Here is a 26,361-nt window from a genome sequence, read left to right on the forward strand (position 1 = left end):
CATCAATTAGCACACAAAACAAAACAAAACCAAACTTGTTAGCTGACCAGAATCACGTTTTGGATATTCACAACTGCTAGGAAAATTCGTCTGCAGCCATTAATGTTAAGATTTTAATGTATAAATTAAGTGTAGTAATCACTTTATTAATTTTATTGTTAAGATTAGTAATATTATTTAAACATTATGTAATGAAACCAGACATATGAAGAAATTGATGGTTTTGATTAGAGAGATTGAAGAGTGTCAGAGCAGTTAGAATGTTTTGGGAGGAACTTATACTGAGTCCAACAAATGGCAGTTGAGTTGTAGAAATAGGTAAATGACAGTGTATGGTCCAACTACTTAACCGAACTCTGCGCATAAAAACCCTCCCATCGCAAGCACTGGGCCCACCCTCTCTTCTTCTCCCATTCATCATCAACTTTTTTTCTTTTCTTCTGCTTTCATTTAAATCCCTTTCTCTTCTTCTCTTTCTCTCATTCTTCTTCTTCTTCTTCTTCTTCATCTTCCAAACCCCACCATGCCTCTTCACTCTCTCCCCGACGACAACCACCACGATTTCGTCGCCGAGTTAACTCACCGCATGGCTTGCTTCTTGCTTTCCGACGACGACACTCTCCATTCGGTACTATTCTATTTAACCACACTTCCGTTTGATTGATACCAACAACAACAATAATAACAGTAACTTTTTCTTTTTCTTCTTGGGTCAAGTCACGAGACTCCATACATGAAAGTGCAGAAGGTTGCTCTCAGGAACCATCACCCTCTGCCGCCCCTGAAGAGCGTTCATGGAAGAGCGGCTACGACATGTTTGGGAAGCTTCAAAGCTTCAATATTGGACTCTATTCTCATCAATCTCTCGTTCAGGAACAGATTCGAGCCATTGAAGTAAGTAAGACCAGACTAATGAATACTATTAGCTTTAATTCAAACTGTTTAAGTAATTAATTGAGTTTTTTGTGTTTTTTTTTTGTGTTAACAGCTGTCAGGGGTGAAGCAAGACCAGGTAGCCGTGTCCCCCAAACAGACACCCGCTCCGCATCGGAAAAACCTAGGACAGACATACGAGCCCAAGAAAGGAAACGTACGGAGGGCCCGCCCGCCGCGGCCAGGCCCACAACACGGTGCTGGCATGCGGGCCTTGTTTCTTGACGGGCCCGGTTCTAGGGGTGGGACCGGCGTTTTCTTGCCGCGTGCAGGAGCCCCTACCCCGTCCGAATCTACTAACAAGCAAGGTAAAAACTTGCATAGTTTTCGTCCTGTGGATTTAATAATTTGCTTATTTCGCACTGTTTTTCTTGCTGTCATGTTTGTTTCCTTGCTGTTTAAGCTGTTGGTCAGTGAAATTCTGAAATCGAAAGAACCATGCCACTTGTTGTAAGTTGCTTTAGTACTGTTTTTTTTTTTGTATGTCACGTCTTGCCTTGTATCATTTCGCTGCTACTATATGTTTTTTTTTTTTCCTTTTCCTCTTCCTCTGTTCCAAAGTTCTATGAATCCGCTGTCTGGTCTCGTCCCCCACCAATAATATTGAATAAAAAAAGTACCTTTAGTTTAGTCTCCAACCTCCCACTTTGCTTGTGAACCTTAGCTGATGTTGACTATTATTCTTTTTTATGGTGTTTGAATTTTAATACGAATCTTCTGTGATCATCCATCATCACATGCTGCACCTGCTCCATCCTTCTGGATCCGTGATTTTTTCCTCTTGTCAAAACCATGAAAATATAACACACCCTTTTCAAATGCCCTCACATTTCTTTCCAGTGATTTGATGGCACTAGTGGTTAGGAATGTGAAAAAGAGACAACAAACACACATAATAATTATCTTTGTTAAAAGCTAACAGTGTTTAAATTTTATTATTTTAAGACACTATCTTGGGCTTTCACTAAATTTATGTTGAGTTTTTCAATTTTATTTTTACTTAAAAAGAAACAGTTAAGAGAGTTGGTGACCGAATTCAGGGATTCTGATTTCTTAACGTTGACAAATCCGTGATAAACTTTAATGTGATGAAGCAAGATGAATTGGTTGCACGTCGTACGTTGAAAATGATTTATATTATGTGCAATGTGTCAGGCAAAGGTTGTTCCACAGTTCTTATACCTGCCAGAGTTGTCCAGGCTCTGCAACTCCACTTCGACCAAATGGCTGCCACGTCTGGGCCCAAAGCTGGTGCCTTTCATCCTCTTCATGGTACTCAACTTTCAACAACCTTCTATTTGTATCTTACATTATTTTATTTTATGGAGTGAAATAAAGTATATACAAAATGTTATCCAACACGAAATAATAATAGTGGCGAACTGATTAATAACATGGGAAGGACGGAATGAGTGGTACAATTTTGAATTTTGAAGCAAGAGCAGTCTCCAAAAGTCCATTCTCACAGCCAGCAAGTTGCACTCTGTCCCAGTTATTGATTTTCTTTTGTTATAAACAATGAATATAATACTTATATTTGTGATTTGTTTGGGTGAATCTTATGTTGTATTGTTTTATTAAAATTTGCAGATGTTGTAGTGAGTGACAGGGATGGCATGTATTCACTTCAGAATCATCAGTCACAGAAAGCAGCAACGAGTATCCAGAATGAAACGATTCTGCCACAAGAGTGGGCATATTGAGGATTGCAGAAGCGCGTGGAATTAATTTCCTAGTACTCCTCTTTCTACACATACATATAGAATAATATTAACAATAATAAATAAAAATAATGTTTTGGCAGTTTTGGTGAAACTGAAACAAACAAAGATAGGTATGAAGAAGAATAAAGCAGAAAAAGAATTCCCAAACAACAGATCTGATCTGATGAATATGCAGAGGGAAGAATCTTGCACCCAGCAGAGTACGAGGAACAGGGATGAATATACTGATTTAATAATGTCTTGTTTTGTATTTTGCTTGTCCAGGGTATAAAGAAATATGTAAAAGTATAAATAAAATCTAGCTCAGTCTCTTTGTATGTAAAGGAAGCTAGACTCTGGAATATTAAACCTATATCAGAACAGAGGATGTCTTTTAAAATCCTTTGTAACAGTTCACTTTGCTTCTCCCTTCTTTCTTTCTCCTTTCTCCTTCTGCGTAATCTAGATTCTCTAAACTGAGTTAAATAAACCTGAAACAGAAAATTTAATTTTTTCAACCATACCCAGTTAAGAAAACAATCAGGTTTGTTTGCTGTTTAAAAATATAAGAAAAAAGATTTCTATTTTAATGATTTTTAAATAAAAGTGATGATGATGCATGCTCATAGCTCCAGTCAGCACCCACTTTCTTAGTCAGGAACCAATCTGAATTCTAGATTCCAGAATTTGCAAAACACGTCAACCCAAAACGACAAAACTTCTTTTCACTTCTTTCTTTGTTTATCTTTTTGACTGATCAACGCGGGAAGAGGATAACGACGAAAACAAATATTCCGGTTAAAGGGTTAATCCATAAAATATCTTATGGTTAAAAAATCAAAGCTTTTATAGTTTAATAATAAACAAAGTTAAGTTACCCTGAGTTTTTATTATCTTCCTGGAACACCCAAAGGTCAAATCTTTCCAATAAATGGTAATAGAATGCATAATGCAGTGTGGTGGGTCTGCATGATGGAAACTGAAACAGTTACCGTTAGATGCGCAAATGGGTTTGTGAGGTGTGTGATTCCTTATCATTCATTTTGTCAAACATCTTCTATGCATCAATGCCTCAAATATTTGTAATACTCAGAATCTATTTGCAATGTCACTGTTACCCTCTCTTTTCAATCAACTGTTTTCGTGTCATTTTATATTATCACACCTATTTTTTATTTGTTTATAAAATAGTCATCAAATTTTAATCCACATAATAAGACTCAGATTTATATTTCATAAAAATATGAGTTTCATGTTCTCTATTCATGCTAGGACTTTTTTATGAACCGTCCGCAATTTTCTTTTTAGTTTCACGGTATTTTCTAATTCCAATCAATTTTCCGAATTCAATTTATTCAAAATGAAATTATATATATATATATATATATATATATATATATATATATATATATATATATATATATATATATATATATATATATATATATATATAGTGTGTGTGTGTGTGTGTTTTGGACAAAGGTTTACATATTTTGAATAAATCAAGTCGTGTCTAATCGCTTTATAATACGTATAACTTTTTGTTTGTTAGTTTCAATAATTATTTGTTACATTTCTTTATTATGTGACAATATTCTAAAGAAAAAGAATTCAAGGCTTAATCCTTATCCATAGAAATACAGATTGAGAAAATAAAATATTAATAAAATTTATAAAATATTTAAACTTTGTTCATATTTTAAAAAAAAAATAATGACATCATAACAAGAATAACTTGTTCAAACAATAATGACAATTAGTGAAATATTGTCTTAAATTGGAATAAATTAAAGAAGGTTAATGACAAAGAAGCGAGAAAATAATAGTAAAATTGTGGATTTTTAAACCTATTATTGGATGTTAAAATTTATTTATAAATACATATAAAATTTAGAAAATAAATATATTATAATTAAATGTAATAACAATGACAGAATTATAAATAAGATAATATTTTCTATACTAGATTTAGTTATAACCGATACAGTAATTAAGAATAGCAATGCAAAACAACTTGACTCGTTTATGTCTGCAGTTAGCAAAAAGTGGACTACGTTGGCCCACTTTTTCAATTTTTTGGAAGAACGAAAATTTATTTTTGAAACTTTTTTTTTCATCCTCCACAAACATCATCAAAACTATCATTTTCTTATTTAAAAAAATTAATTCCTCCACAAACATCCTCCATGAACTAAATAAGCAAATGCGATGCAAATATATATCTTTCGTTTTTGACCTTGTGAATCTTCATTCCAAAACATGTTGTATAAGTTTGTTTGTATATGACATGCTTATAGTTTTTAGGTTAAATACATTATTTGGTCCCTACTTTTAGGGGTTTGGTTCAAAGTAATCTTACCTTTTAAAAAAGTTCAAACCCCTAAAAAATGTTCAATCCGGTCCTTTCCGCTCACGCAGTTAAGGTTAAAAACATAACGGTCCAAATGTCACATCATCATCACCATCTCCAGACAAATCCTAATTTTTCTCCAAGAAACCTTAGCCGCCGCACCATCCAGCGCCGTCACTGCCATCCTCACCGGCAGCCATCCTCTCCAACACATCACGCACCACCACCAAAGTGTCTTCTCCCTTCTGTTGCACCTCCACCACCTACGCATCTCACCTTCATTCTCGCGCCACCACCCAACACGATCCCTTGCTATGCCGCGACCACCAATCTTCAACATTTTCACCCCGCACCAGCCAAATCGTCGTCGCGCCAGCAGCATTGCCGTTCAATCTCCACCACAGAATCGTCAACCACTAACCACCAACCAAATCGCCAGCTGTTGTAGATCGCGAATCGCCACTCTTCTCCACCACTAATCGTGTCGCTGCTTGCCTCCACCTGCAACCACAATCAGACCTGCAAGCAAACCGTGGAGACCTAGGGTTTCTCGCGTTCTCGTCGCATAGCTTTGGTGGTGGCGTGTGATGCGTTGGAGAGGACGGTTATCAGCGAGGATGGCGATGACGACACTGGATGGTGCGGCAACTAGGGTTTCTTGGAGAGAAATTAGGGTTTGACTGGAGATGGTGATGATGACGTGGCAGAGATTTTTTTTTTAAATTAAAAAATCATTTAAGTCCACCTATTAACGTGTGCCATGTGCTTATGAGATGACATAAATGACCCAGTGACATTTGCACCGTTATGTTTTTAACGACGTGAGTAGAAAGGATCGGATTGGACATTTTTTAACTAAATATGGGGTCTTATTGAATTTTTTTAAAAGGTACAATTACTTTGAATCAAACCCCTAAAAGTAGGAATCAAATGATGTATTAAACCTAGTTTTTAACATCAACGTTTAACATGGAAAAGAAATACAACAATTCACTAAACATGTTGAAATAACTGAAAAAAATTTATTGTGATTTTGTTTAGTTCAGTTTTCTGCTAAACTGAAATATGATTTGCTTCAATGAATGTACAATGGACTTCCAGTCCATTAATGGTCAAGTTTAATTGGGTCTTGTTAAGGAATAAGCTGCCCAAAGTTAAAGAGTCTCGGTTATTTTTGGCCCAACTTATTGTAAGACCATTCCGAGCCGAAAAAAGATCAATATTACATAATACCTTTTTAATAAATAATTTTATTAAATTACATAGTTAATTTTTATGATGTCACTTAGCTATCAATACTAAGAATATGTGAAAAAGAATCCACTGATAGATGCTGCATAATAATTATGCGCTATGTTTTCAATAGAAATTTCACCATTAATCATTTCCACAGTACGCTGCTAATAATTGAAATCGATACATTAATAATTGAAATCGATACATTGCAATTAAAATTTCATTGTGCTCGTGTCTGTTGATTTTTTTTTTCTTTTCAATACAATGCACATGCCTCAATGATGCTTCCCTTCTGTTTTTCTAAACCATGTTTAGTATTTTGCTTTAAGAATAGTTGGTTCATATTTTCACAGAGTATTTGGAATTTTGGAGATTTAAAGTAGTGAATCAATATTATTAGATTTATATGATTATATCGTTATGAACTATCATGAACATATAGGCTCACATATAATAAGGACAACTCCCATTTTATATTAATAGATTACATTTAAATTTCCTACCTGATAATTACATTCATATTTATATAAAAAATAAATTAAAATAAAACATGGTATGTCTCTTCTTTTGTTCTAATATTATGACTTATCATGTGTCCTGGGCTAATAACCAGGTACCCTGTTTTTTTTGTTTCGAATTTGACCAGAGTTAAGAATGAGAATAGGATCAGAAAGTTATGATCTGATTCCTGACCCTAGGAATAGTTTTATCTTTCGCTCTTTTCTATTTCAATCCATCTACAATAACCTTCAACTTTCCTCGTCCTCTATCCTATGCAAATACAAACCAGCCTTTTAGAAAATAAGATCGCAAGACAAATAACTCATATCATACCTAAAACCTGAACAGAAACTTTTGAACAGTCATTGAAATTTAATAGGAAGCAAGGTGAATCAGTGTGACATTCTCCTCCTTTCCCACGAAGGAAACAAAAGGATACAAATGAATAAACAACTAAGCGAATACAATTGAGCTATGTTTGGATATACAATGATGATTTGAATAGAACAGAATGAGAAGGATTGAATTGCACCTCATTGCATCCATTTCGTTCTATTTCAAACAGAGTAATCTACAATCTAATATCCACTCAATTCCACCCTTTTGTGATTCTTTCTAATGAACAGATAAATAGACAAGTCATCACAATTACAAACTTGCTCTGTCCTAAAAAAACACAAGTCCATATCCAATATTGATATCACAACTAAGCACGAGGGAGCATTCAACAATTTTTCCAAATTTACCGAACAAAATCTTATTGTAGATTCCTTTTCACAACACAAGAAAAAAATCCCCTAACATATAATTGCCAAAGGGATGAAAATAAAAATAAAAAAATAAAAATCTTTTAGGAAAACAAAAAGATTTCTTTTTTTGAGAAATTACCTCGTGGGAGGTGAGTTTTGGGCACGAAGTGTGCTGTAAATTTTGGAGAAGCGACCAATTTGGGGCTTCACTCGGACAGGTTTCTTTTTGAGGCCGAAAACCTCTTGCACCAAAGGAACGTGAACCAGCACCAGTTTCCACGCCACAAACCAACCTACACCACCTCACACACGTGTTCCCTTTTCAACTCAAAAAATCAAGGCGATGAAGAGAGAATCAAGAGAACGAAAGAATTACCAGAAGATATTAAGAAGAGAACGAAGACAATGGCGAAAAAGGGGCGCAGAAAGAAGATCACCGTGTATTCCCAAAATGACAACGAAGGAGCCATTTACAAGCAACAACCTGAACTTGACCTCGGACTTCGTCTTTTCTAGGCTGCGTTTGGGCCTTTAACACTTCTGGCCCAGGGCCTTTAATACTTCTGGCCCAGACTTAAAAATATAAAACTGTTTAATTAAAACTTTAAGTACGTATTAAATTGCATAATTCACCAATTTTTAACTCTACCAAACGCATTCTCCCAAAGTATTTTAACCAAAAACAAAAAACAAAATTCAGCAAGCATCGATTCCATTGGAACCCACTTTTCTCTCCTTATTCATTCATTCCCTTCTCTTTTTCTTCACCGCTATCACAATTCTCTTTTCTTCCTTGCTCGACCTTGCTTCGTTTTGCTTCATCTCAATGGAGACAACTACTTCCGCAACTAACCGTCCACGCCGCTCGTTCCGCTGCTCCTTCGTCACGCGCTGTTGTCGCTGCTTCTGCTGTTTCTACTCCTTCCCTTAGCCATACGCATCTTCTTCTCGGGGTGCCACATCTATAAATCCACCTCATCATCCTGGAGAGGGAAGAGCTGCGACAGTTCAAGGTTCGCAGTTGTTGAACTTTTTATTTTATTTTTTAAATTAAGGTTTTTAATTTGGGATTTTTTTTCCAGTGGCTTAGATTAAGATTATCTTGTTAAAGTGTTTAATCAGCTTAGATACTGGTCAGTTGGATTGCTGATTGAATAGAATAAATCACATGTCCTTATCCTGTAATATCATTGTTTTGATTTAATTGTGGTGTTTTGATTTAAGGTGACTAATAATGAAGTCTTTATTATCTTTCTTGCCACTTCACAACTGGAATTGGTCAAACTTTTGTTTTTAATCACAAAATTAAAGATAAGGTTTAATTTTAATACACGTTTATAAAATTAACACACTAAGCACTTATGATGAAGCTTGTCAAAGGAAATTTAACTTAGGATTAGATGACAAAAAGGACAAGTTCAATGGATTAGTCTATCAGTCCAGCCAAAAAAACTAATGGAGACAACATTTTCAATTCAGAAATTTGAATTAATTCGATCCTTTAAATCCTGTAGATTAATTTTTAAAAGATTAATGTTGGATTAAAAAATCAAGTTGACCTGTTTCTGCCCCCCTTTACTTATGACTGTATATTTGTAGTGTGAATGACCCTGTCTTAAAATTATGACTCTATATATAGAAATTTTTTTTAGAAAGTTTTTATTTTCTTAACTATCCATTTTATTCCATACAGTAAAAAGAATAATTTTATTATTTGATAAAAATATAAATTAATAACTACAAAAACCTCTCGACTTAAAAGTATGGGCATTCAATAATAAGTAAACAAAAAAAAATATTTAGCAATATTCGTATAAATAATTCAATTATGTAATTTAATAAACATCTGTATATATTAGATATTATGGATGATAAATTGAGTTTTGGCATGCGAGTCAGCAAATCGATTTTTTTCAAAATTTGGTAGATAGGATTAGTTATTTTAATCTGTTAATGTGTTTTAGTTTGTTATCACGTAACCAACCATAGCTGAACAGGAAAAAAAAAATTAAAATTTGACTATCCGTTTTATCATCTAATAAATATTTTAGTTACACGCAAATACATTGTCTATTGTTTATTATTTTTATTTTGATATATTTTTATCAAAGTGGAAAAAGAAAGATTATTAAAGAGAAGACCAGAATTAAGATTGTGTTTAAATTAATTTTATTTAAATTTATATATATTTTTATTTAAAAAATATATATTTCATTTTTAATAATATTAATTTTATTTTAATTAAAATTTAAAATCTTTTTAAATTTATATTTTTAAATACATTTTATTCTATTATTAATTAAAACTAAAAATAAAAATGTATTCATGATTATTTATAGACAACGACATGGAAGTTATTTTGCAGTGAGCATTGGGTACTTTTTTTTAGGAAAGAATAATAACTAATGAATATAATTTCAAATTTAGATTTAAACACCTATTTTCATTCCTACTTAAAGTCCAAAAATACTTAATTATAATCAGAAATGAATATTTTTATTTCTCCAAAACAATTATTTCAAAACTAACACTTTTAAAAGTTTGCTTAAGATCATATTATTTTACTATAATATTTCAAATAATCATCGTGCTGCCTTTTCATTTTATTCCTTTTTTTTCAAAAGTTTATTTGGTGAAAAGTTACTATTAATAACCTTTTACCAATTCAAAGTTGTTACTTTGTAGCGGTTGGTTTAATGTGCACATGTATTTAAATATAATAATTAATAATAATAGATGCAATAAGTATCATACAATTTAATAAAAGAAAATAGCTTAAAAGAAATGAAATAGCATTCTATATTTATATGCTTCTTTTATAAAACCACTGTATTTATTTAATGATTTAAATATTTGTTATTAAATCCTTAGTTTTAGAGAACTTCAACCAAAATGCTTAACATAGTTTGTGTATATATATATATATATATATATATATATATATATATAATTACTCCACAAACGACAATTATTATATAATGTAAAGTGATATATCAGTTTTTGTTTCTAGAAAATCTGTTAAGTTTAACATTAAGTTTATATAATAAAACATAAAACTAGGAGTGTTTTTTTTATAATATATGAACTGATTTTGTTATTAAACTTTAAAAATAATGATCGTCAAATTTTGAAATTTAAATTTTCTCACCGAGTATAAAATCATTTTATTTGATTATAATAAAAGATTTAATGATTGAATTATGTATGAATAATTTATTTATTTTATTTTCATAGTAATATTAAATTTTAAACTACTCAAAATATAATAAAATGTCTGTTTAGTATTGTCATTAGTCTTAAATTTTAATATTTGTTTAAACTAATATCCCTCGTTGTATCAGGAGTTTTCTTAATTAAATGTTATTAGGGACAATGTTACACAAAAATACAATACATCGTCACATCATATTTAACCTAAATATCCTAGGATATATATATATATATATATATATATATATATATATATATATATATATATATATATATATATAATAATAATAATAATAAATTAAAGGTTTTTTATTTATAATAGTAATTTTGTTTATAACATGAATTAAATGCAGTAAGTAAATTTCTTATCAATATTAAATTTCAGTAATTTACACTTCCAACTCTAACAACTTTAAAAATTGTACCAAATAAATCTCATAGTAAATAATCCAGATCAGTGCATACCCACCTCCTGCCAAGAGTGCTTAAAATGTAACTACAATAGCAGTCGATGAATGAATACAAACAAAAGAAAAAAATATAAATATATATAATTATGAAAACAAGAGTGTAGAAAAAATATAAAAATATTAGTCATATTTTAAAGGTTTAATACGTATTTTGGTCCCTCTTTTCGTAGGGTCTGTTCAAAGTGGTCCTCCTCTTTTTCAAAAGTTCACTAACATCGTACTTTTCGCAAAAACGATGCACGTTAGTCCTTTTTTGTTACGGCGTTAAAAAGAATAACATTGAGCTTTTGGCCCACGTGAAATCATGCTGCAAGTTTTGATTTTTCAATTATGGGGGATTTTTCAATTATGGGTTACTTCCCCATAGTTCAAGAGTTGATTCTGGCATCTTTGCTTGTGTTGGATATGTAGCTGTTGTTCGGATCCATGTGAGCTGCGCTTGCTTTTGGGGTTTATTGTTCCTTTTATTGGTCTTCTGGGTGGTTAATTTGTGTTTTTGGAGGTAGGGTTTGAAGTCTTTGTGGTTATGCTGTAATTTATTCAATTGGGTGGTTGTGTTCTGGTGGACTTAGAATCTGGGTGTTTGGGATTTGTTGATTTTTTTGTCCTAGGGTGTCTGGATTCGTGGAGGCTCAATTAGAAGGGAAAAATCAGTATTTGTATGGACCTGTGGTGCCAGAGATGAAGAGTGTCGGGAAGAGAAGTTTGGAGTGGGATTTGAATGATTGGAATTGGGATGGGGATCTTTTCACTGTTACGCAACTTAATTCACTGCCATCAGATTGTAGGAGTCATCAGCTGTTTCCTGGTGATCCTGAAATTCGTGCAGCTGGTGATGCTTCTAACAGTTTGTCTTCTTCATATGATAATGTTAACCTTGCGGAAGGAAGGAAATTAGGAATAGGTTAGGAAGGAATGTGATGAAAAATGTACATCTCATCAGTCACAGTGCCACCTCAACGAAAAATGTACCTCTCATCAGTTTTGTGTCAGTTGGGCAGCTGTGCCGTTGCGAAAAGTAGGATGTTAGTGAACTTTTGAAAAAAAGGAGGACCACTTTGAACAGACTCTACGAAAAGAGGGACAAAAAACGTATTAAACCTATTTAAAAAAAAAAAAAGCTATTTTAAATTCTTTAACTTAAAAGGGACCGAAAAGAAAAAGTGAATACGGAAAGATTAAAATCCTTTAAGAACGGTGTTGAAGTGGCTTACCGCAGAAAGTGGAATCCACCTTTGGCAATGAAGCCAAAACGACAAAGAAAAGGATAAAAGCGACTCCAATAACAATTGTTTCGGCTCCTGCAACATGATTGATTGATCTTACCAAACACGGCACAACACGACAATCCCTAATTTCGGTTCATTTGCATTCTCCATAAAGCCCAGTCTGAGCCCAATTCAAAGTGGGCCCCTCTAAGCCCACCAACTCATACTTCACTCTCCATATGAATTACCATGGGACCCAGAATATGCCCTGCATCTATTGTATGTACCCACTATCACCGTCTGATCACTCATTTCTTTTTCGGCCGTCTGATGAAAAATCAAGTGGCCCCCACTCTGCTTCACTATCTACTCACTCACCCCTCTTTGACTATTATCCCTGCGCACGAAGATACATACAAGCCAGAAAGTGAGAACCCAACCAAAGGCTCCCTCTCTCCTCCTCTTTTCTTCCCCGCATTGGAGTTTGCAATCGCGTTTTTCGAGGAGGACGTGTTTTTCTAGCGTTTTGGGTCACTCGTCTTGTGTTTCCGCTCACAACTGCGACTTAGTTTCGACAGCACCGACAGTCCTTGCTTCTTCTCCAAGCTATACGATCCTCCGCTTCTCTGCATTTTCTGATTCTTCTTCGCCCTCCGCTTCTCCGGGTATGCTTCCAATTAGAGTTTTGCTATTATTATTTTTTGTTTAATTATTAACTGTTGTTTATTCTAAACTCGTGAATGCACGTGCGTAACAAGGGTTTTGAGTTTGACACTTAGTATTTTTCAGCAATCGTGCTATCCTGACGATAATGCTGCGTGGAAAGAAAAGTGGAAAGTGTTTTATTCAAATAATGTTGTTGTCTTAGCCCCTTTATGTTTTTGTTTCGTTTTTTTGGTGGTGACCGATTTACCAAATTCCAAAAGAGGCCTTAGTGTTTGAAATTCAAACGAAAATGCCGTTTAATAACCTATAGCAATAATGATGTTGGACAGTATCTTTTAATTTGGGGTAGAGATTGTGATACTGGTCGTCGTTTGTTACATGATGCCTTATCTTTTGGATTTTGAAGATGGGTTTGCATGGACCACTTAATCTTGTTTTTTAGCTTCAGCTATTTTTGATTTCGGTTTTGCCCCTCTTATTTGATTTTATATCTGACTTTTTAAGTGTTGCATTAACTCTTATTGTTTTCTTTAGTTTTCATATATTATTCAACTTGTGGTAGTACAACTTCCCTGATTTTTCTATCTTGGGCAGTTGGACTGTTTGGACTTTAATCATCACATTCAATTATATTGCTATCAAATTGATTAATAAGAGGTGTAAGTTTGAATTCTCCCTTACAGCTTTTTACCCTTACTTTCAAGGGTGATCTGTAAAAGGAGGGGAGAAATTGTAGGAGACCTTTTTTTAGAGGCTAATCATGCCTTTTTCGATTATTTACAATTCTACTGGCTCTTCCATGAATTAACATGATTGGATTTTCTTTGGTGCTGCTGTGAATCAAATTATAATTGACAGGTTTAGTTTTTGGTCGCTTTGTCTTCAATGTAGTTGGATAGTTGGTACTTTATATAAGACAACTCATGCTATTTTGCTTTTGTTTGTCATGGTTATTCAAAGGAGGAAATAAAAATAATGTGGAGTAAAAGCCACCCTTGGTTATTATATATTAGTTTGTTCTCGATAGTGATTTTTCATTTATCATGAAATTTCTGTTTCTGTAAGTTTGATTTGTGATTGTAATTCAGGTGTGCAGCTATAAAAGAAAAACATTAGTATTTTCCCAACTGCACTCTGTGGACAACAAGAAGTTGGTACGTAGTTTTCAAGCCGCAGCCCAGACAGTTTATTCATCTGATGCTAGGTCAGAGTGAAATTGTGGAAACCATCCATCAGCATGAATAGAAAAACTAATGACAGGTTGAAACAAGAGAAAACATTGTCATATGCTGATTTTCATCATGAAATTACCAAAACTGAGGAAGACGCCCACTCTTTAAAACCATACAGGAATCAGCAAAAACAATCAGCTTACAAAATGGGAAGTGAGGAAGACGAGCTGGTTAGGTACATGTCAAATTTACCAGGTTATCTTGAGAAGGGAGAAAAAATTCCTGAAAAAGTTTTGAATGTTGGGGTGCTTGATTGGGCTAGTCTAAAACAATGGCAGTACAGCCATAAACAGGTTCCCTTAAGTAGCCGGAGTTCGACATCTACAAGTAATAGACCATCTTCTGTTTCAATAGAGGGATTATCTGGTAATTCTAGCAAAGGTCTTAGTTGTTCTCCTTCTCATCAAAGACTATCTCGTCCGTCACTGCAATCTCACTTCATGACAACTCCGATAAAAGAGTACCCGGTATCTGTCAAAAGTTCTCAAGGAAGTTTTGGAAATTGTCAGAATCTTAAAGGTGGCAGCATTAATGTTGATACACACAGTGAGTATGCTGGAGTTGGTGGCCATCTTTCCCAAAACCATACTGCTAATATTCCCAAAGGATGTGAGAGGAGACAACGAAATCCACTCATTATTAAGGAAAGTGATATCTTTCCAAATGGTGGAACGTATGAGGCAGCATCACGTACTAAGCTTGAAATGAGCGCTCAAGATGATGGTCCAGAGAAGAAAGTGGAGAATTTCAGACAACCAAATACTGATGCTGCTGAACACGATATGCATGGGAAAAGCAAATCGATTGTTCTCATTTTACCTAGAGACACCCCCCAGAATAAGCATCGGAAAGTTCCTGATATTCAAAGCTCCTTGTGTAAAAAACTAGCGAGTTCTGCTCAAACAAGACTTTCAGAAATACCTAAGGAACTTCCTTGTAGATATCCAAATTCCAATATTTCTTACACGTGTTCTCAGCCAGACAAAATCAGTGGAGGGCATTCTCAGCCGAAGCGGTCAGTATCCAGTTCCACAGAACCAGAAGATATTAAAATTCCTGCTTCTACTTTATCAGCACCCGAACTGTTCAGAGCAGGAATAAGTCCTTCCAGATCTAGAAAGGCCGAGGAAAAGAAACACAACACTGGTGCATCTTCATCTTCAAATGGGCCTCTCAAGGGAATAGATCAGAAAGGAACTGCAGAGAAATCAAGAAGTTCTTCACCTTTTCGGCGATTTAGCTTCAGCATTGGCTTTACTGGTAAAGGTCCTGGCTGTAAAGAGGTTGCCCATGTGCCACATCAGGGTTCTGTAGCAGCACTTAAATCTAGTTCGGAAAATGCGAGAGGTTATGCCAGCTCAAAAAATTCAGGCAATGATAAACCTGGTGATGCTTCCAAAAGCAGGTCTAGTAGCCCTTTAAGGCGATTACTGGATCCACTGCTAAAACCAAAGACAGGTCATCGCTCAATGGAGTTGACTGATAAAGATTCGGTGTTAACGAAAAAGAATTGTAGGCCAGGTGATGGGGAAATTTCTATGGAGACAAAAGATGTGGTCAGGGGCCAGAGGGTTGGGTGTACCAATATTAGTACAGTTGATTTATCAAAGAACAAAAAGAATAGGCCATCAACATTTCAAGCTCTTCTAAGAATTGCCGTGAAGAATGGTCAGCCCCTTTTCACATTTGCTGTTGACAATAATAGCAACATCATTGCTGCCACTGTGAAGAACTTGGCTGTCTCAGAGGAAGACGAATGTGACCGTATCTATACCTTTTTTACCTTCAGAGAGGGTAAAAAGAAGAGCGGAAGTTGGATAAATCAAGCTAGCAAAACTAAAGGTCCTGATTATATTCACCATGCTGTTGCCCAGATGAAGGTTTCTGGTTCACAGCATTATGCTTCACCAAGACAGAATTGCGTGGACTCCAATTCCAATAAGGAGTTTGTTTTGTTTTCTGTAAAGCTAAAGCAGGGAGATGCTCAGGTCACTGACTATGAACCAAAGGACGAGCTTGCTGCCATTGTTGTCAAATCACCCAAGGCTATCGACTTTATCAATTATGCACATCAGAGTAGTCGCCAGAATGACACTCAAGATCTACATGTTACAGTTGTGCTCCCAACTGGGGTTCATAGTCTTCCAAGTAATGGTGGACCTTCATCACTGATTGAGCGCTGGAGAACAGGTGGATCATGTGACTGTGGTGGTTGGGATATGGCTTGTAAACTTAAGATTCTGGCAAATGAAAGTGATACGTATAGAGAATCAAGAATTTCGAAAGCTTGTTTCCCACATCCCTTTGAGCTTTTCCTCCAGGTATTGTGTTGATTAATTTAAGTTTGCTATTTTTCTAATCTTTTTGTTATTAATCTTGTTAGTTATAACCGCCTTTAGATAATTGATCAGAAATGAATTTTTGTAATAATCATCTATGTTTACTACAGGGTAATGACCAGGACCAAGAAAACCAGCCTGCTTTCAGTTTTTCTCCCTTTAAGCCTGGGGTATATTCGGTAGCTTTTGATTCTTCATTCTCACTTCTGCAAGCATTCTCCATCTGCATAGCATTAGTGGATGGCTTGATCTCATATGAACTTTCTGGATCAAGAAACTACATCGAAGGAAAAAATTCGAGGGAAACTGGGTTGGTGGAAACAGATGAACTAAAGGCTTTTGGCAAATTGGAGGACGTTCCTGCGACTTACGTTGCTTATCCTCCCCACTCTCCAGTTGGTAGAGTCTAAAATTAAATTAACACGGAGTCTTATCTGATTTCTTCACGTACAATGTGGGTAACCAGCGAAGATATTAGTGTGTTACTCATATCTGCTACATATTGATAGAAAGTCAAGTTCATGACAAGATCATAAATCTTCCTTTTGAAACATGAATCAATTGAAGTGTGAATAGTAGAGTAAATTGTATTTTAGATTCGGGTAATTTATGCATATTCATTATCTCTATTACTTGGCCCACCGTCAAATAAATTTTGTATCTGGAAGCGTATCAAAACCGGATTTCCGGAGTGACTCAACTAGTAAAAGATCCTATGCATCTTTTCATTTCATCTCAGCTCATAGTTAATTTTAAAATCTAGTGAGTTGTATAAATATATAAAAGAACGATGGGATTTGAAAACTGGACACCCAAATTGTTTTGAATAGGGGGATTTGTGTGCACAAAGAAAAATATGGGGTGGGATTGTTATTCGTGTTACTCAATCTCACTTTGAATATTGCTTGGTCATTATCTGAATGGTTAGCTTTGTCGTTGCAACTTTTCAATGGTGCAGTAATTGTTTCATGGTGAACAAAAAGTGGACCTGTTTTAATTGTAGGACACTTTATCTAGAAAGTTGTTTTTTTTTCTTTGGAGTTACTATCTATTTATAGATTTCAAAATCTGTTGTGACATGGGGTCCTTCTTTATAAGTGGGAACTTCATATGTTGTTGTTTATTGTCTCTACTAAGATATCACTATCTACGTTATATACGGTTTTTAAAGGACTCATGCTTAATTACCACGTGTATACGAAAAAGTTTAATTAATGGTCTCACGAATCCAGCACAAAATATTTACTGACTAATACTTTTATATGCCACATCATTTATATCATCTTTACTTATATGTACTGATCGGGATAAATCAATTAAATCACACTAAATTAATTAGATTTGGTTAATTATTAATCAATTTATAGTTAATGGAAGTTCAATCATAACATTAATTAGTAATAATATTGAACTCAAATACTTATTAATAGTGAGTAATATTTTTCAAATAAAGACGATGAGTTAATGTAATAGGATTGTAACTATAGAGTTTATGTAATTGTATTGTAACTGGTTATTTTTATACATTTCTTTATTAGAAATCATTTTATTAATTTACTCCTTAAAAGTTTCATAATAAAATTATAAAAAATATTTATTTTATATCTATTTTTTAATAATTATGATAATTTTTTATTATCATAATTAAAAAGTGATACGTGGACGCGTGTGTTTCCATCAATTATTTATGAATTCGTTTAATCCCAATTTGGTATATCAGTCTTGAATAAAAGATATCCTATCTTTTATAAGGGTATCTTATACGTTTAATCTGTGGTTTTCTAAGGATACAAGGGGTTACATTTTTTACGTGATTTTAATGTTAAGGATTCTTATTAACGTGGAATGTTCCTGTGTTCAAACACGCTGATTTATTATTATGTTCAGTAGTTTTTGGGAATTTCAATTTACCAGCTCAGTAGTTTTTATTATTTTTAATTAAATGTTTATTTTTTACATTGTTAATACTTCCCACATTTTTAATAAATATAGTCATTTATTCAATTTTAATTAAAAAATATGAATTACTTAATATTAAATAAAAGATTATGAAAATTAAAATATAAAGTTTCAAAATATAAAAATTAAAGTGTGTAGTTTAAACTTTTGCCTCCTTTAGGAATTTTCTATCCTGAAACCTAGTTCCTTCAATCGCTGGTGCCGCCATTTGAGTCTTTGTGTAGCTTCGAATTTCTCTCAACGATCCAACAATTCAATTGCACTGCATTTGTGAATTCATATCGTACGTTTCTCTTTGCATTCTTTTATTTTGCTTTAAAAACTAAACTAGGAATGTCGATTTGGTACTTCTCAGTTGTATGATAGGTAAAGGAGACAAAGGATTTGGATGGTCCGATAGCGACGATTTTGTTCATTACAGGAATGAAAAAAATTGTTATATATAATATAGTTATTCCCGGTGAAGTTGATTGACATTTTTGTTTGTAAATTATTGTTGCAAGCTTGCAAATACAAATATTGAAAATCTATACGGTGATGTCTTTCATCTTATGTAATAGTAGAGCTTGTGAGTTAGATAGTTCATCCCTTTTAGTTCAAAATACGTTTTCTTGTACTCCTTGATTTTCATTATCTGAATTTTTCATCTAATATTTTTAGGCTAAAATGGCTGCCAACATGTCACCGGCTGGTCTAGATAAAGAGCAGGTAGGTGTTCTTTTCTCTTCCTTGTATTTTACGAAAACTGATCTTTATGTTGTTAATTTAAAACACAAATATGATTTCATGTTTAAATTTTATCCTTTTGCTGTTCTTTTATCATTTAGTTTCATGTGTTTGTATGTGTTTCAATAATTCATGTGGTAATGGAGCAGATATTTGGAATAGCTGAAAAGGAGATGGAATATAGGGTCGAACTATTCAACAAGTAGGTTCATTCTCTTGCTTGCCTTGATAGTGTTTGCCTTTGTTCGCAAGTATACAGTAGAATCGGACTGCATTTTTTTAAGAGAAGTTTTGTTGGTTGCATAATATCTCATTTTCCTAACCTTTTGTTGTTTTTAATCTTCAGGATCACCCACACCTGTTTCAATAAATGCGTTGACAATAGGTAGGAAAACTATTTCTGATTGTGTGAACTGCTTGGGCATGCTTGATGAGTTTCAAATGTCATCCAGTCAATTTGGAGATTAGTTTCTTATCTCACATAGAGAGTTGTCTGCTGTTGCATTATTACGATAATATGTTTGTCACATTATTTTTCAGGTACAAGGAATCTGAGCTAAATATGGGTGAAAATAGTTGCACTGACCGCTGCGTTTCAAAATACTGGCAGGTGAGATTTTTACGAATTTTACTTATTTATGCATCACTGCCACATTTTGACTTGTCAATTATTGGCTTTCCTTTCTCATCAAATTCAATATTATGCTTTAGTTTCTCAGAAATCTTAATGAGGTTTTAGTACCTGGTTAAATGTGTGCTCCTCGTTTAAAATTCCTGTTTGGACTTTAATGATAGTCTTGATAATTTTGCACAAGGCAAGGCAAATTAAGTATATATTGATCATGGAAGCTCTGATTTCAATATGGCTTTTTGCTTTTGAAATCATGGAGACTGCAAATGTTGAGTATAGTGATTGTCTTATTATCTTAGTTGTTTTCTTGTGTTTGTTAGGTGACTAATCTAATTGGTCAGCTGCTTGGTTCTGGTAAGCCTCCGATGTAATGCAAAAGTACGGTTATCTTTCCAGTTAGCTACATCTACCATAGTAATAGTTGCTTCCAAGGAAGCGTTAATTTAATACCTTGTAAGATCTTTATTTTTGTTCATGACTATTCTGAGGTCAATTTTGTCAGGAGATGAATTGATGATTAGAGCTTTTGAGGTTGTTAATGGTGAACAATAAAAGTAATTTTAGTCAATTAAGATCATTGTTCGTTTCTAATTTGACTTGTATCCAATCGTATCGTGGCATTATATGCAGCTCGAAACATGGAATGTTTCCTATCTGATTTCAAACAATATAACTTTCTTTTTCTCCATTTACTTCAATATGATCAAATATCTGATAAATTCAAATCGATATAGTAAGTAAAACGTGATAAAAATTATTAATTTTAATTTTATGTATTTAAATATTTTCCTTAGACATCACTTTGAGTGCAAACAAAAAGGATATTACGCGGATTAATGAAAATAAACAAGGGCATTACAAGTTGTTACATAACTTTCAGAAAAGTTCATCTCAATTTTTAGAATTAAAACAGATGGTCATTGATAGCTTGTTCAATAACACAATCATTCTCATTTTAAGATGGGATTGAACTTCTCTACATTATCACATCAGCAGAAAGTATGCATTGATTACCATTTTGTAAAATTTGATTTTCGACAAACTACAGTAGGGATCACCATATACAAACATAAAAAGAAACCAGTGATTGTTCCCTGCAATCTTTACATTTTTACGTTGTATTTGTTGCAAATAAAAGCTTGATTCTATATTTCATTTCATATATATACGAGACTGAGTACAGAGACTTTCTATGTACATATTATGAAGTAGAGTTAGATTTTTCAACGAGTGCCTATTCTTTCAGAAGAATTTGCAAGCTACTTAAAAAACCCAGGGAAAGCTTCTCACTTAAATGTAATTAGTAACTACCACTGCAACCTATAGGCTTATGTGCAGTTATTATGAGCTCCTTAGGAACTCCCACGGTCCTGATCCTGTTCCAATCCTGCATCAACATATTTAATTGATTAGTCAGTTAGGAAGAAAACATTAGGAATAATAACTCTTGAAATTCATTATTACCTCAAGAAGCCAGCAAATGCCCTAAGACCCATATAGATGGTCAAAGCAACCCAAATACCAATGAAACCACCCGCGGATGACAAAATAAGCAGACAAATAATGCTTAGAATTGCCACCACAACCTGAGAGTTACCACAATTAAATAAAGCCCTTGAATGTTATTTATCATAATATCAAACATTAAAACATGGAAGAAAAACCCACCATGGAGAAGGCTGAATATGCAAAATCAGAAGCTCCAAAGTTGACACCATCAAATACAAATGCTAAAGAATTCAAAGGTTGAGTGACTGCCACAAACTGGTAAAAGAATGAACATGAAAGTGAGTCTCCTGGGGTTGGAAAGATAGATTAACAATATTCTTTCTAATTTGAAAACCAATAATTACCGGGATTCCAATTTGAATGAGGTGGAGAACATCAGCATCTTTTGTAAATATTTTAGCTCCAAAGTGCAATCCTGTTCCAAGAATGAATGCAAGTGCCAATCCTAGAACTAAACCCATCTGCAGTATAATAGTGTGTCACGTTACAAAATATGTCTTGTGAAAGATGAGCATTTCATTTATCATCATTCTAAAGCACCTGCACAACTCGGGATGCAGTTGCCGATGCCCTGTTGAAGTCCTTATTAGCAAATGCACCAGCAAGAATAGCCTGAAACCAACATGATGGTAAATGGCATTTTACCAAGAACTTGGAGTACTATAAGCATGTAATAAGATTCAGTTAGCAGAAAACATGTGATAATATAGTTTCTACAGTTCATTTCATACCAAAACAATCTCTTTCAAATTTAATCACTTTTCTGTTCACATTTAACCGTTTTTCTCATACAATAAAGTATTATTAAAGTTGAGGTCATTGATATTTTTTAGACAATGTTTTGGTTTGAAACCATCATGAAGCAACATAGCAAGTTATTTATTGGACAGTAGTTATATCTAACCTGCCCTGCAACTGCCAGACCATCAGCAAGAAGAGACACTGCCAACCAAACCTGCAGACAGACTTGAAATGCAGCCATGGACGTTGATCCTTGCCGTGCAGCTAATGATGCAGCCAATGTCACACAAAATGTTACAGCGACTACTCTCATTAGTAATAGAAAACCTGGTTGACAACAATACAATACGAAAGACAAACAAAGGTGTAAGTCTCAATCCTGAAGTGTTAGTTGTTAATTTGAATGAAAAAGATATCAATTTGAATGAAAAAGATAAAATAAAGCACCACAGAAATTTCTATAAGAAAATTCTGACTCTGCGAAATTTAGGATTCAATAAAATGAAATAAGGTACTGTTTATTTAATATTGCTAGGAAATAGATACTGCATCTTTAGTAAATAATTTTCATTATGGTTTAAACATAACACAAGAAACTAGCATGGCTTCTTCCTCCTTCCTCAGTTCTTATTTTTTGTACATAATTTGGTAAGGCACAATAAACTCTTACCATTTTTAAGAAAACGGTCTAATTGCAGATGTTTTATGCTCGGAGGTATAAGGTCAACTTGTTGCACCAACCTCCATAGGAGTATAGCTGAAATTAGGTACCTACACAGTTAATTTGAAAATAAAGGATGATTAGTATTAAAAGATGCAAACGGAAAGCACAATGCAACTTATAAGATAGGTCTGCATAAAGGTAATTTGCAGAGTCTTCCATACTTGTAACAACGGTATAATCAAAGCATTTGAATTACAGTTAAATAAAACATACTGAGATATAACGTGGGCAATGGCTGCACCACTGACACCCAAGCGGAATACAAACATGAATAAAGGATCCAATGCTATGTTAGTTGCATCTCCTGCAACTGCATACATCAAGGAAAGGGTAATTAGAATCAGATAATAGCAGGAAATTGTGATTGGTGACACTTAATCAATGATAATTTTAGTTTGTCAAGGTATACCAGTGGCATATAAAGGTGTTTTCGTGTCTTTAAATCCTCGGAACACTCCTTGCATTGCCAAGGAGAGAAGAACGGCAGGAGCACCGAGGGACCTCAATCTCAGATACTGTTGTGCAGGGTGTAGCATAGGAGAGTCCTGCATAAATAATATATATTACTTGGCACTCATCCTATGCTCAAATAAGATCAAACCACTAAAGGAACAAGTTAAAATAAACACCAAAGTGCTATAATCCAAAAAGTAACATTCCTTAAAACTATGGTACTTACAGAAGTTACTCCCATGAAGTTCAATAAAGGTTTTGCGGCAGATATAAGAAATATTGCTTGGATGAGGCCAAGGACACTACCAATAAATAATGCCGATGAAGCTGAAGGGATATGCCTTCTCTTGTGATCCTCCTTAACTATATTCAAAGATTCACCAACAGAATCTGAATTGCGAACATTTCTACCTGTAACTGACCAAGAAAGTGAAAGGGTTTTGTTGGAAATGCACAAAACCATATATTGGTTTTCCTACAGAGCAATAGCTCATTGCTCTTGAGCAGAAGCCAAGAAAACTTGCCAGAAACCAAACCTATTACAAAAGAATGGTAGAATGGTATGATACCTCTCTGTGGTAATAACTCTTTGGTTTCAGTATCCACAGGTCCACCAGCTTCCAAGCATTTACCCTCCTCTACCTGAGGACTTGCTCCACTAAGGGTATCTTCCTCAGCCACAAAAGAAGTGGTGACACTGACAAGTGGGAATATTGCAATCCTTGATACTTGATTGAAGAGAGCTATTGAAACTCCTACAGCAGCAAGCTCTACTGGCCCTGCATGGACCAATAGTTGCAGAAGGCATTCAAATACATGTAAGTATAGTACTTCTGATCATTGGAGTTTTTTCCTCTCATTTCCAAGTAGGATCAATATATCATTTTCCTATAGATAATATACCACCCCTATTTTCTTGTTAACTATCTTTTTAATTCAATCATCACTCATGAGTCAACCCTCGGTCAGTTACCTCGTCACTAACATTTTTCTTGTTCTGTTCTGTTATAAAATAAACACAGCTCATTTATATAACTAGGTTGATAAGCAAGTCAGTTGAAGCATCGTGGCCCATAGATAAAGAAAAATTCTAGTGTTGCTGCTTTAAACTGTCATGCACACCTATTGTTTGAAACAAGAGATGTGTATAATAGGCTCAAATAATAAACCAATAACAGAACATACCTATTTGGCCAATAAATGCTGTGTCAACCAATGAAGCAATAGGATCAGCTGTCAAAGCCATTGCTGCAGGCAATGCAATTGACAAAATTTCCCGACCAAGACTGTCTGCTTTGAAAACCAGTCTGCAAATAGAAGAAAACCTAGCGTTCATCGTAACAGCCGTGAAACTAACATCATTAAAATACGTACAACAGATGGAACGTTTCAGAAAAAAAGAAGAAGCATGTGAACTTTGCAGTTTCTGTTCAATGAACAACACTATCCGTTTGGCCTTTAATTAAAACTTACGATCTTCAGACAGATGTGTTCTAGCAGTACAGAAATGCTACAAGAACATAAACATATCATACCTTGCATCCTTAAAGAAAGTGCAAATTGGTATTCTCCTCCAATCACCTAATGAATACATAGTCTCTTTCTCAGCCATCTTCGGGAATCCGAATTGACTATGTTGTTTAAGAGAACTTATTGAGGTTGCTGATACATAACAGAAGGGATGCTGAAGGAGCTTCAATATCAAACATGCGCTAACGTTTTCGCTTGAACGTTAACGCTTAGAAGCTGCGTAAGAACTTGGTATATATGTGGTTAAATACACACCAGCCAATCAAGTCAAATCATAATGGAATAGGGATAGACTCCACAGTGATAAAAAGTTGGCAAAGGAGATGCCCTTTTATATTCTTCCCCTATTGCATAGAATAGTCCTTCTCACTAACTATGAGAAAAGCCACTAACTATAATAAAGAATGAAAGTAGCACTAAAACGCTAAAAAAAGTTCACAGAAAAGACTGACCCACATGAAACTTCCGGTCAAGTGAGTTTCCCTCAAGAACAGGAGACACTTACCACCTAAACTCACTTACTTAAGCTTAAAAATTCAAACTTTGGAATTTGGGTTTGAAAGAAAGCCAAACCAACCAATTATAAGAAATGCAGGGAAACAAAAACTCTTATTTGTCGCACCCGAAAACGTGATTCGCCTCACAGTTACACGAAATTAAAGGGTTGAAACTCCGCATTAAGGCGTTTAATTCTAGCTTTGAAAAAAAGCAGCGGTAAGTTGAAGCGAACAACGACAGAAGTAGCACATCAGTGCATGAAGCGTGTCACAGAATATGCATGCGAGAATGATGATGGAAGAGCGAGAAGAGAAGAGAAAACGTTGGAAGTAGAAAGACTGTGGTGGTGGAGAAAAAGTGGAACAGAGACATAATGTGGGCCCAATTAGGTTGATCTGTGAGTTTGTCGGGGCACCTCAGAGAAGAAGAGAAGGTGAGAAAGTGAGAGAGTGCTGGGTTCAATTAGCACCTCTTATGTACCATGAATTGTTACAACATGTGGCACTTCTATATTCCAGAGAAAACGGTTCATTCATGTCAAAAGTCTCGAAGTGGCACTTCATGCTTGCCAACATTGCCACGTGTCCTAAATTATTATTATTATTATGGAAAAATAAATGATATTATTATCATTTTTACCTTTTATATTTTTTCTTAAAAAGATATAAAAAATAAATATAAGAGTGTATCACCTATTATTATTGAAATCCATTCAATCTGATTAATAAACTTTAATTAGTAAAATTACCTTCTTTTTTTTGGAAAAAACGTGTTCAAGATGTATTCTTCAATGTATATATTTAACTTAATTATTTAATATAATAGCATCTTTAATTTAGAGATAGATCTCATTGAAAATAGTGAGTCAGTTTATTAAAAAATTAATTATATCATTTTGTTCTTTAAATATAATTATATATATTAGTGTAATAAAAAATAGGAATCTGTTAATATAAAGTTAATAGATATTAAGATGGCGTGAACAAATGTATA

General features: G+C 34.1%; 5 protein-coding genes across 7 annotated transcripts; 3 read left to right on the top strand and 2 right to left on the bottom strand.

The window, feature by feature from the left end:
* The first annotated feature begins 402 nt into the window (after window positions 1-402).
* LOC124825193 (G patch domain protein) lies at window positions 403-3,053 on the top strand. Its single transcript, XM_047297747.2, has 5 exons — window positions 403-628; window positions 718-894; window positions 989-1,241; window positions 2,089-2,205; window positions 2,524-3,053. Exons 1-5 carry the CDS (start codon window positions 524-526, stop codon window positions 2,634-2,636), a joined length of 765 nt encoding a protein of 254 aa, XP_047153703.2. The 5' UTR covers window positions 403-523; the 3' UTR covers window positions 2,637-3,053.
* A 3,620-nt stretch (window positions 3,054-6,673) lies between these two features.
* LOC148196811 (uncharacterized) lies at window positions 6,674-8,735 on the bottom strand. Of its 2 annotated transcripts, none has more exons than XM_088092496.1 (3): window positions 7,849-8,735; window positions 7,612-7,765; window positions 6,674-6,988 (listed from the first exon to the last, which is right to left on the bottom strand). In XM_088092496.1, the coding sequence occupies exons 1-3, from the start codon at window positions 7,940-7,942 to the stop codon at window positions 6,946-6,948; spliced, it is 291 nt and encodes a 96-aa protein (XP_087948622.1). In that variant the 5' UTR covers window positions 7,943-8,735; the 3' UTR covers window positions 6,674-6,945. The 2 variants fall into 2 exon arrangements, with proteins under 2 accessions (XP_087948622.1, XP_087948623.1); XM_088092497.1 differs by having other exon boundaries at window positions 6,674-6,993.
* A 3,915-nt stretch (window positions 8,736-12,650) lies between these two features.
* On the top strand, window positions 12,651-17,330 carry LOC124825194 (uncharacterized). The gene is made up of 3 exons (XM_047297748.2): window positions 12,651-13,025; window positions 14,115-16,579; window positions 16,708-17,330. Exons 2-3 carry the CDS (start codon window positions 14,264-14,266, stop codon window positions 17,005-17,007), a joined length of 2,616 nt encoding a protein of 871 aa, XP_047153704.1. The 5' UTR covers window positions 12,651-13,025; window positions 14,115-14,263; the 3' UTR covers window positions 17,008-17,330.
* A 1,358-nt stretch (window positions 17,331-18,688) lies between these two features.
* Window positions 18,689-20,506, top strand: LOC124825158 (mitochondrial import inner membrane translocase subunit TIM10-like). Its single transcript, XM_047297704.2, has 6 exons — window positions 18,689-18,839; window positions 19,217-19,264; window positions 19,432-19,484; window positions 19,629-19,667; window positions 19,823-19,892; window positions 20,234-20,506. Exons 2-6 carry the CDS (start codon window positions 19,223-19,225, stop codon window positions 20,282-20,284), a joined length of 255 nt encoding a protein of 84 aa, XP_047153660.1. The 5' UTR covers window positions 18,689-18,839; window positions 19,217-19,222; the 3' UTR covers window positions 20,285-20,506.
* A 396-nt stretch (window positions 20,507-20,902) lies between these two features.
* LOC124825195 (protein DETOXIFICATION 42-like) lies at window positions 20,903-25,820 on the bottom strand. Of its 2 annotated transcripts, none has more exons than XM_047297749.2 (13): window positions 24,876-25,820; window positions 24,526-24,647; window positions 23,910-24,119; window positions 23,567-23,757; window positions 23,297-23,432; window positions 23,101-23,197; window positions 22,834-22,934; window positions 22,327-22,490; window positions 21,963-22,034; window positions 21,767-21,883; window positions 21,582-21,677; window positions 21,378-21,499; window positions 20,903-21,300 (listed from the first exon to the last, which is right to left on the bottom strand). In XM_047297749.2, the coding sequence occupies exons 1-13, from the start codon at window positions 24,950-24,952 to the stop codon at window positions 21,255-21,257; spliced, it is 1,551 nt and encodes a 516-aa protein (XP_047153705.2). In that variant the 5' UTR covers window positions 24,953-25,820; the 3' UTR covers window positions 20,903-21,254. The 2 variants fall into 2 exon arrangements, with proteins under 2 accessions (XP_047153705.2, XP_087949018.1); XM_088092892.1 differs by having other exon boundaries at window positions 23,567-23,751; window positions 24,876-24,967.
* Between the last annotated feature and the right edge of the window lie 541 nt (window positions 25,821-26,361).

Source organism: Vigna umbellata, chromosome 6, assembly GCF_029865625.1.
Source record: "Vigna umbellata cultivar VRB3 chromosome 6, Vumbellata_1.0, whole genome shotgun sequence".
Lineage (NCBI taxonomy): Eukaryota > Viridiplantae > Streptophyta > Magnoliopsida > Fabales > Fabaceae > Vigna > Vigna umbellata.

Bases quoted from the DNA above. Each gene is read 5' to 3' on its own strand.
- LOC124825194 (XM_047297748.2), top strand. From the start codon at position 14,264: ATGAATAGAAAAACTAATGACAGGTTGAAACAAGAGAAAACATTGTCA. The intron at 16,580-16,707 runs GTATTGTGTTGA...TGTTTACTACAG, and splicing joins CCTTTGAGCTTTTCCTCCAG to GGTAATGACCAGGACCAAGA.
- LOC124825193 (XM_047297747.2), top strand. From the start codon at position 524: ATGCCTCTTCACTCTCTCCCCGACGACAACCACCACGATTTCGTCGCC. The intron at 895-988 runs GTAAGTAAGACC...TTGTGTTAACAG, and splicing joins AACAGATTCGAGCCATTGAA to CTGTCAGGGGTGAAGCAAGA. The intron at 2,206-2,523 runs GTACTCAACTTT...TAAAATTTGCAG, and splicing joins TGCCTTTCATCCTCTTCATG to ATGTTGTAGTGAGTGACAGG.
- LOC124825195 (XM_047297749.2), bottom strand. From the start codon at position 24,952: ATGGCTGAGAAAGAGACTATGTATTCATTAGGTGATTGGAGGAGAATA. The intron at 23,198-23,296 runs GTATACCTTGAC...TGATGTATGCAG, and splicing joins AACACCTTTATATGCCACTG to TTGCAGGAGATGCAACTAAC. The intron at 22,491-22,833 runs GTAAGAGTTTAT...GTTGTCAACCAG, and splicing joins AGACCGTTTTCTTAAAAATG to GTTTTCTATTACTAATGAGA.
- LOC124825158 (XM_047297704.2), top strand. From the start codon at position 19,223: ATGGCTGCCAACATGTCACCGGCTGGTCTAGATAAAGAGCAG. The intron at 19,485-19,628 runs GTAGGTTCATTC...TTTAATCTTCAG, and splicing joins AGGGTCGAACTATTCAACAA to GATCACCCACACCTGTTTCA. The intron at 19,668-19,822 runs GTAGGAAAACTA...ATTATTTTTCAG, and splicing joins AATAAATGCGTTGACAATAG to GTACAAGGAATCTGAGCTAA.
- LOC148196811 (XM_088092496.1), bottom strand. From the start codon at position 7,942: ATGGCTCCTTCGTTGTCATTTTGGGAATACACGGTGATCTTCTTTCTG. The intron at 7,766-7,848 runs GTAATTCTTTCG...GAGGTGGTGTAG, and splicing joins TCTCTTCTTAATATCTTCTG to GTTGGTTTGTGGCGTGGAAA. The intron at 6,989-7,611 runs GTAATTTCTCAA...TGCATAGGATAG, and splicing joins CAAAACTCACCTCCCACGAG to AGGACGAGGAAAGTTGAAGG.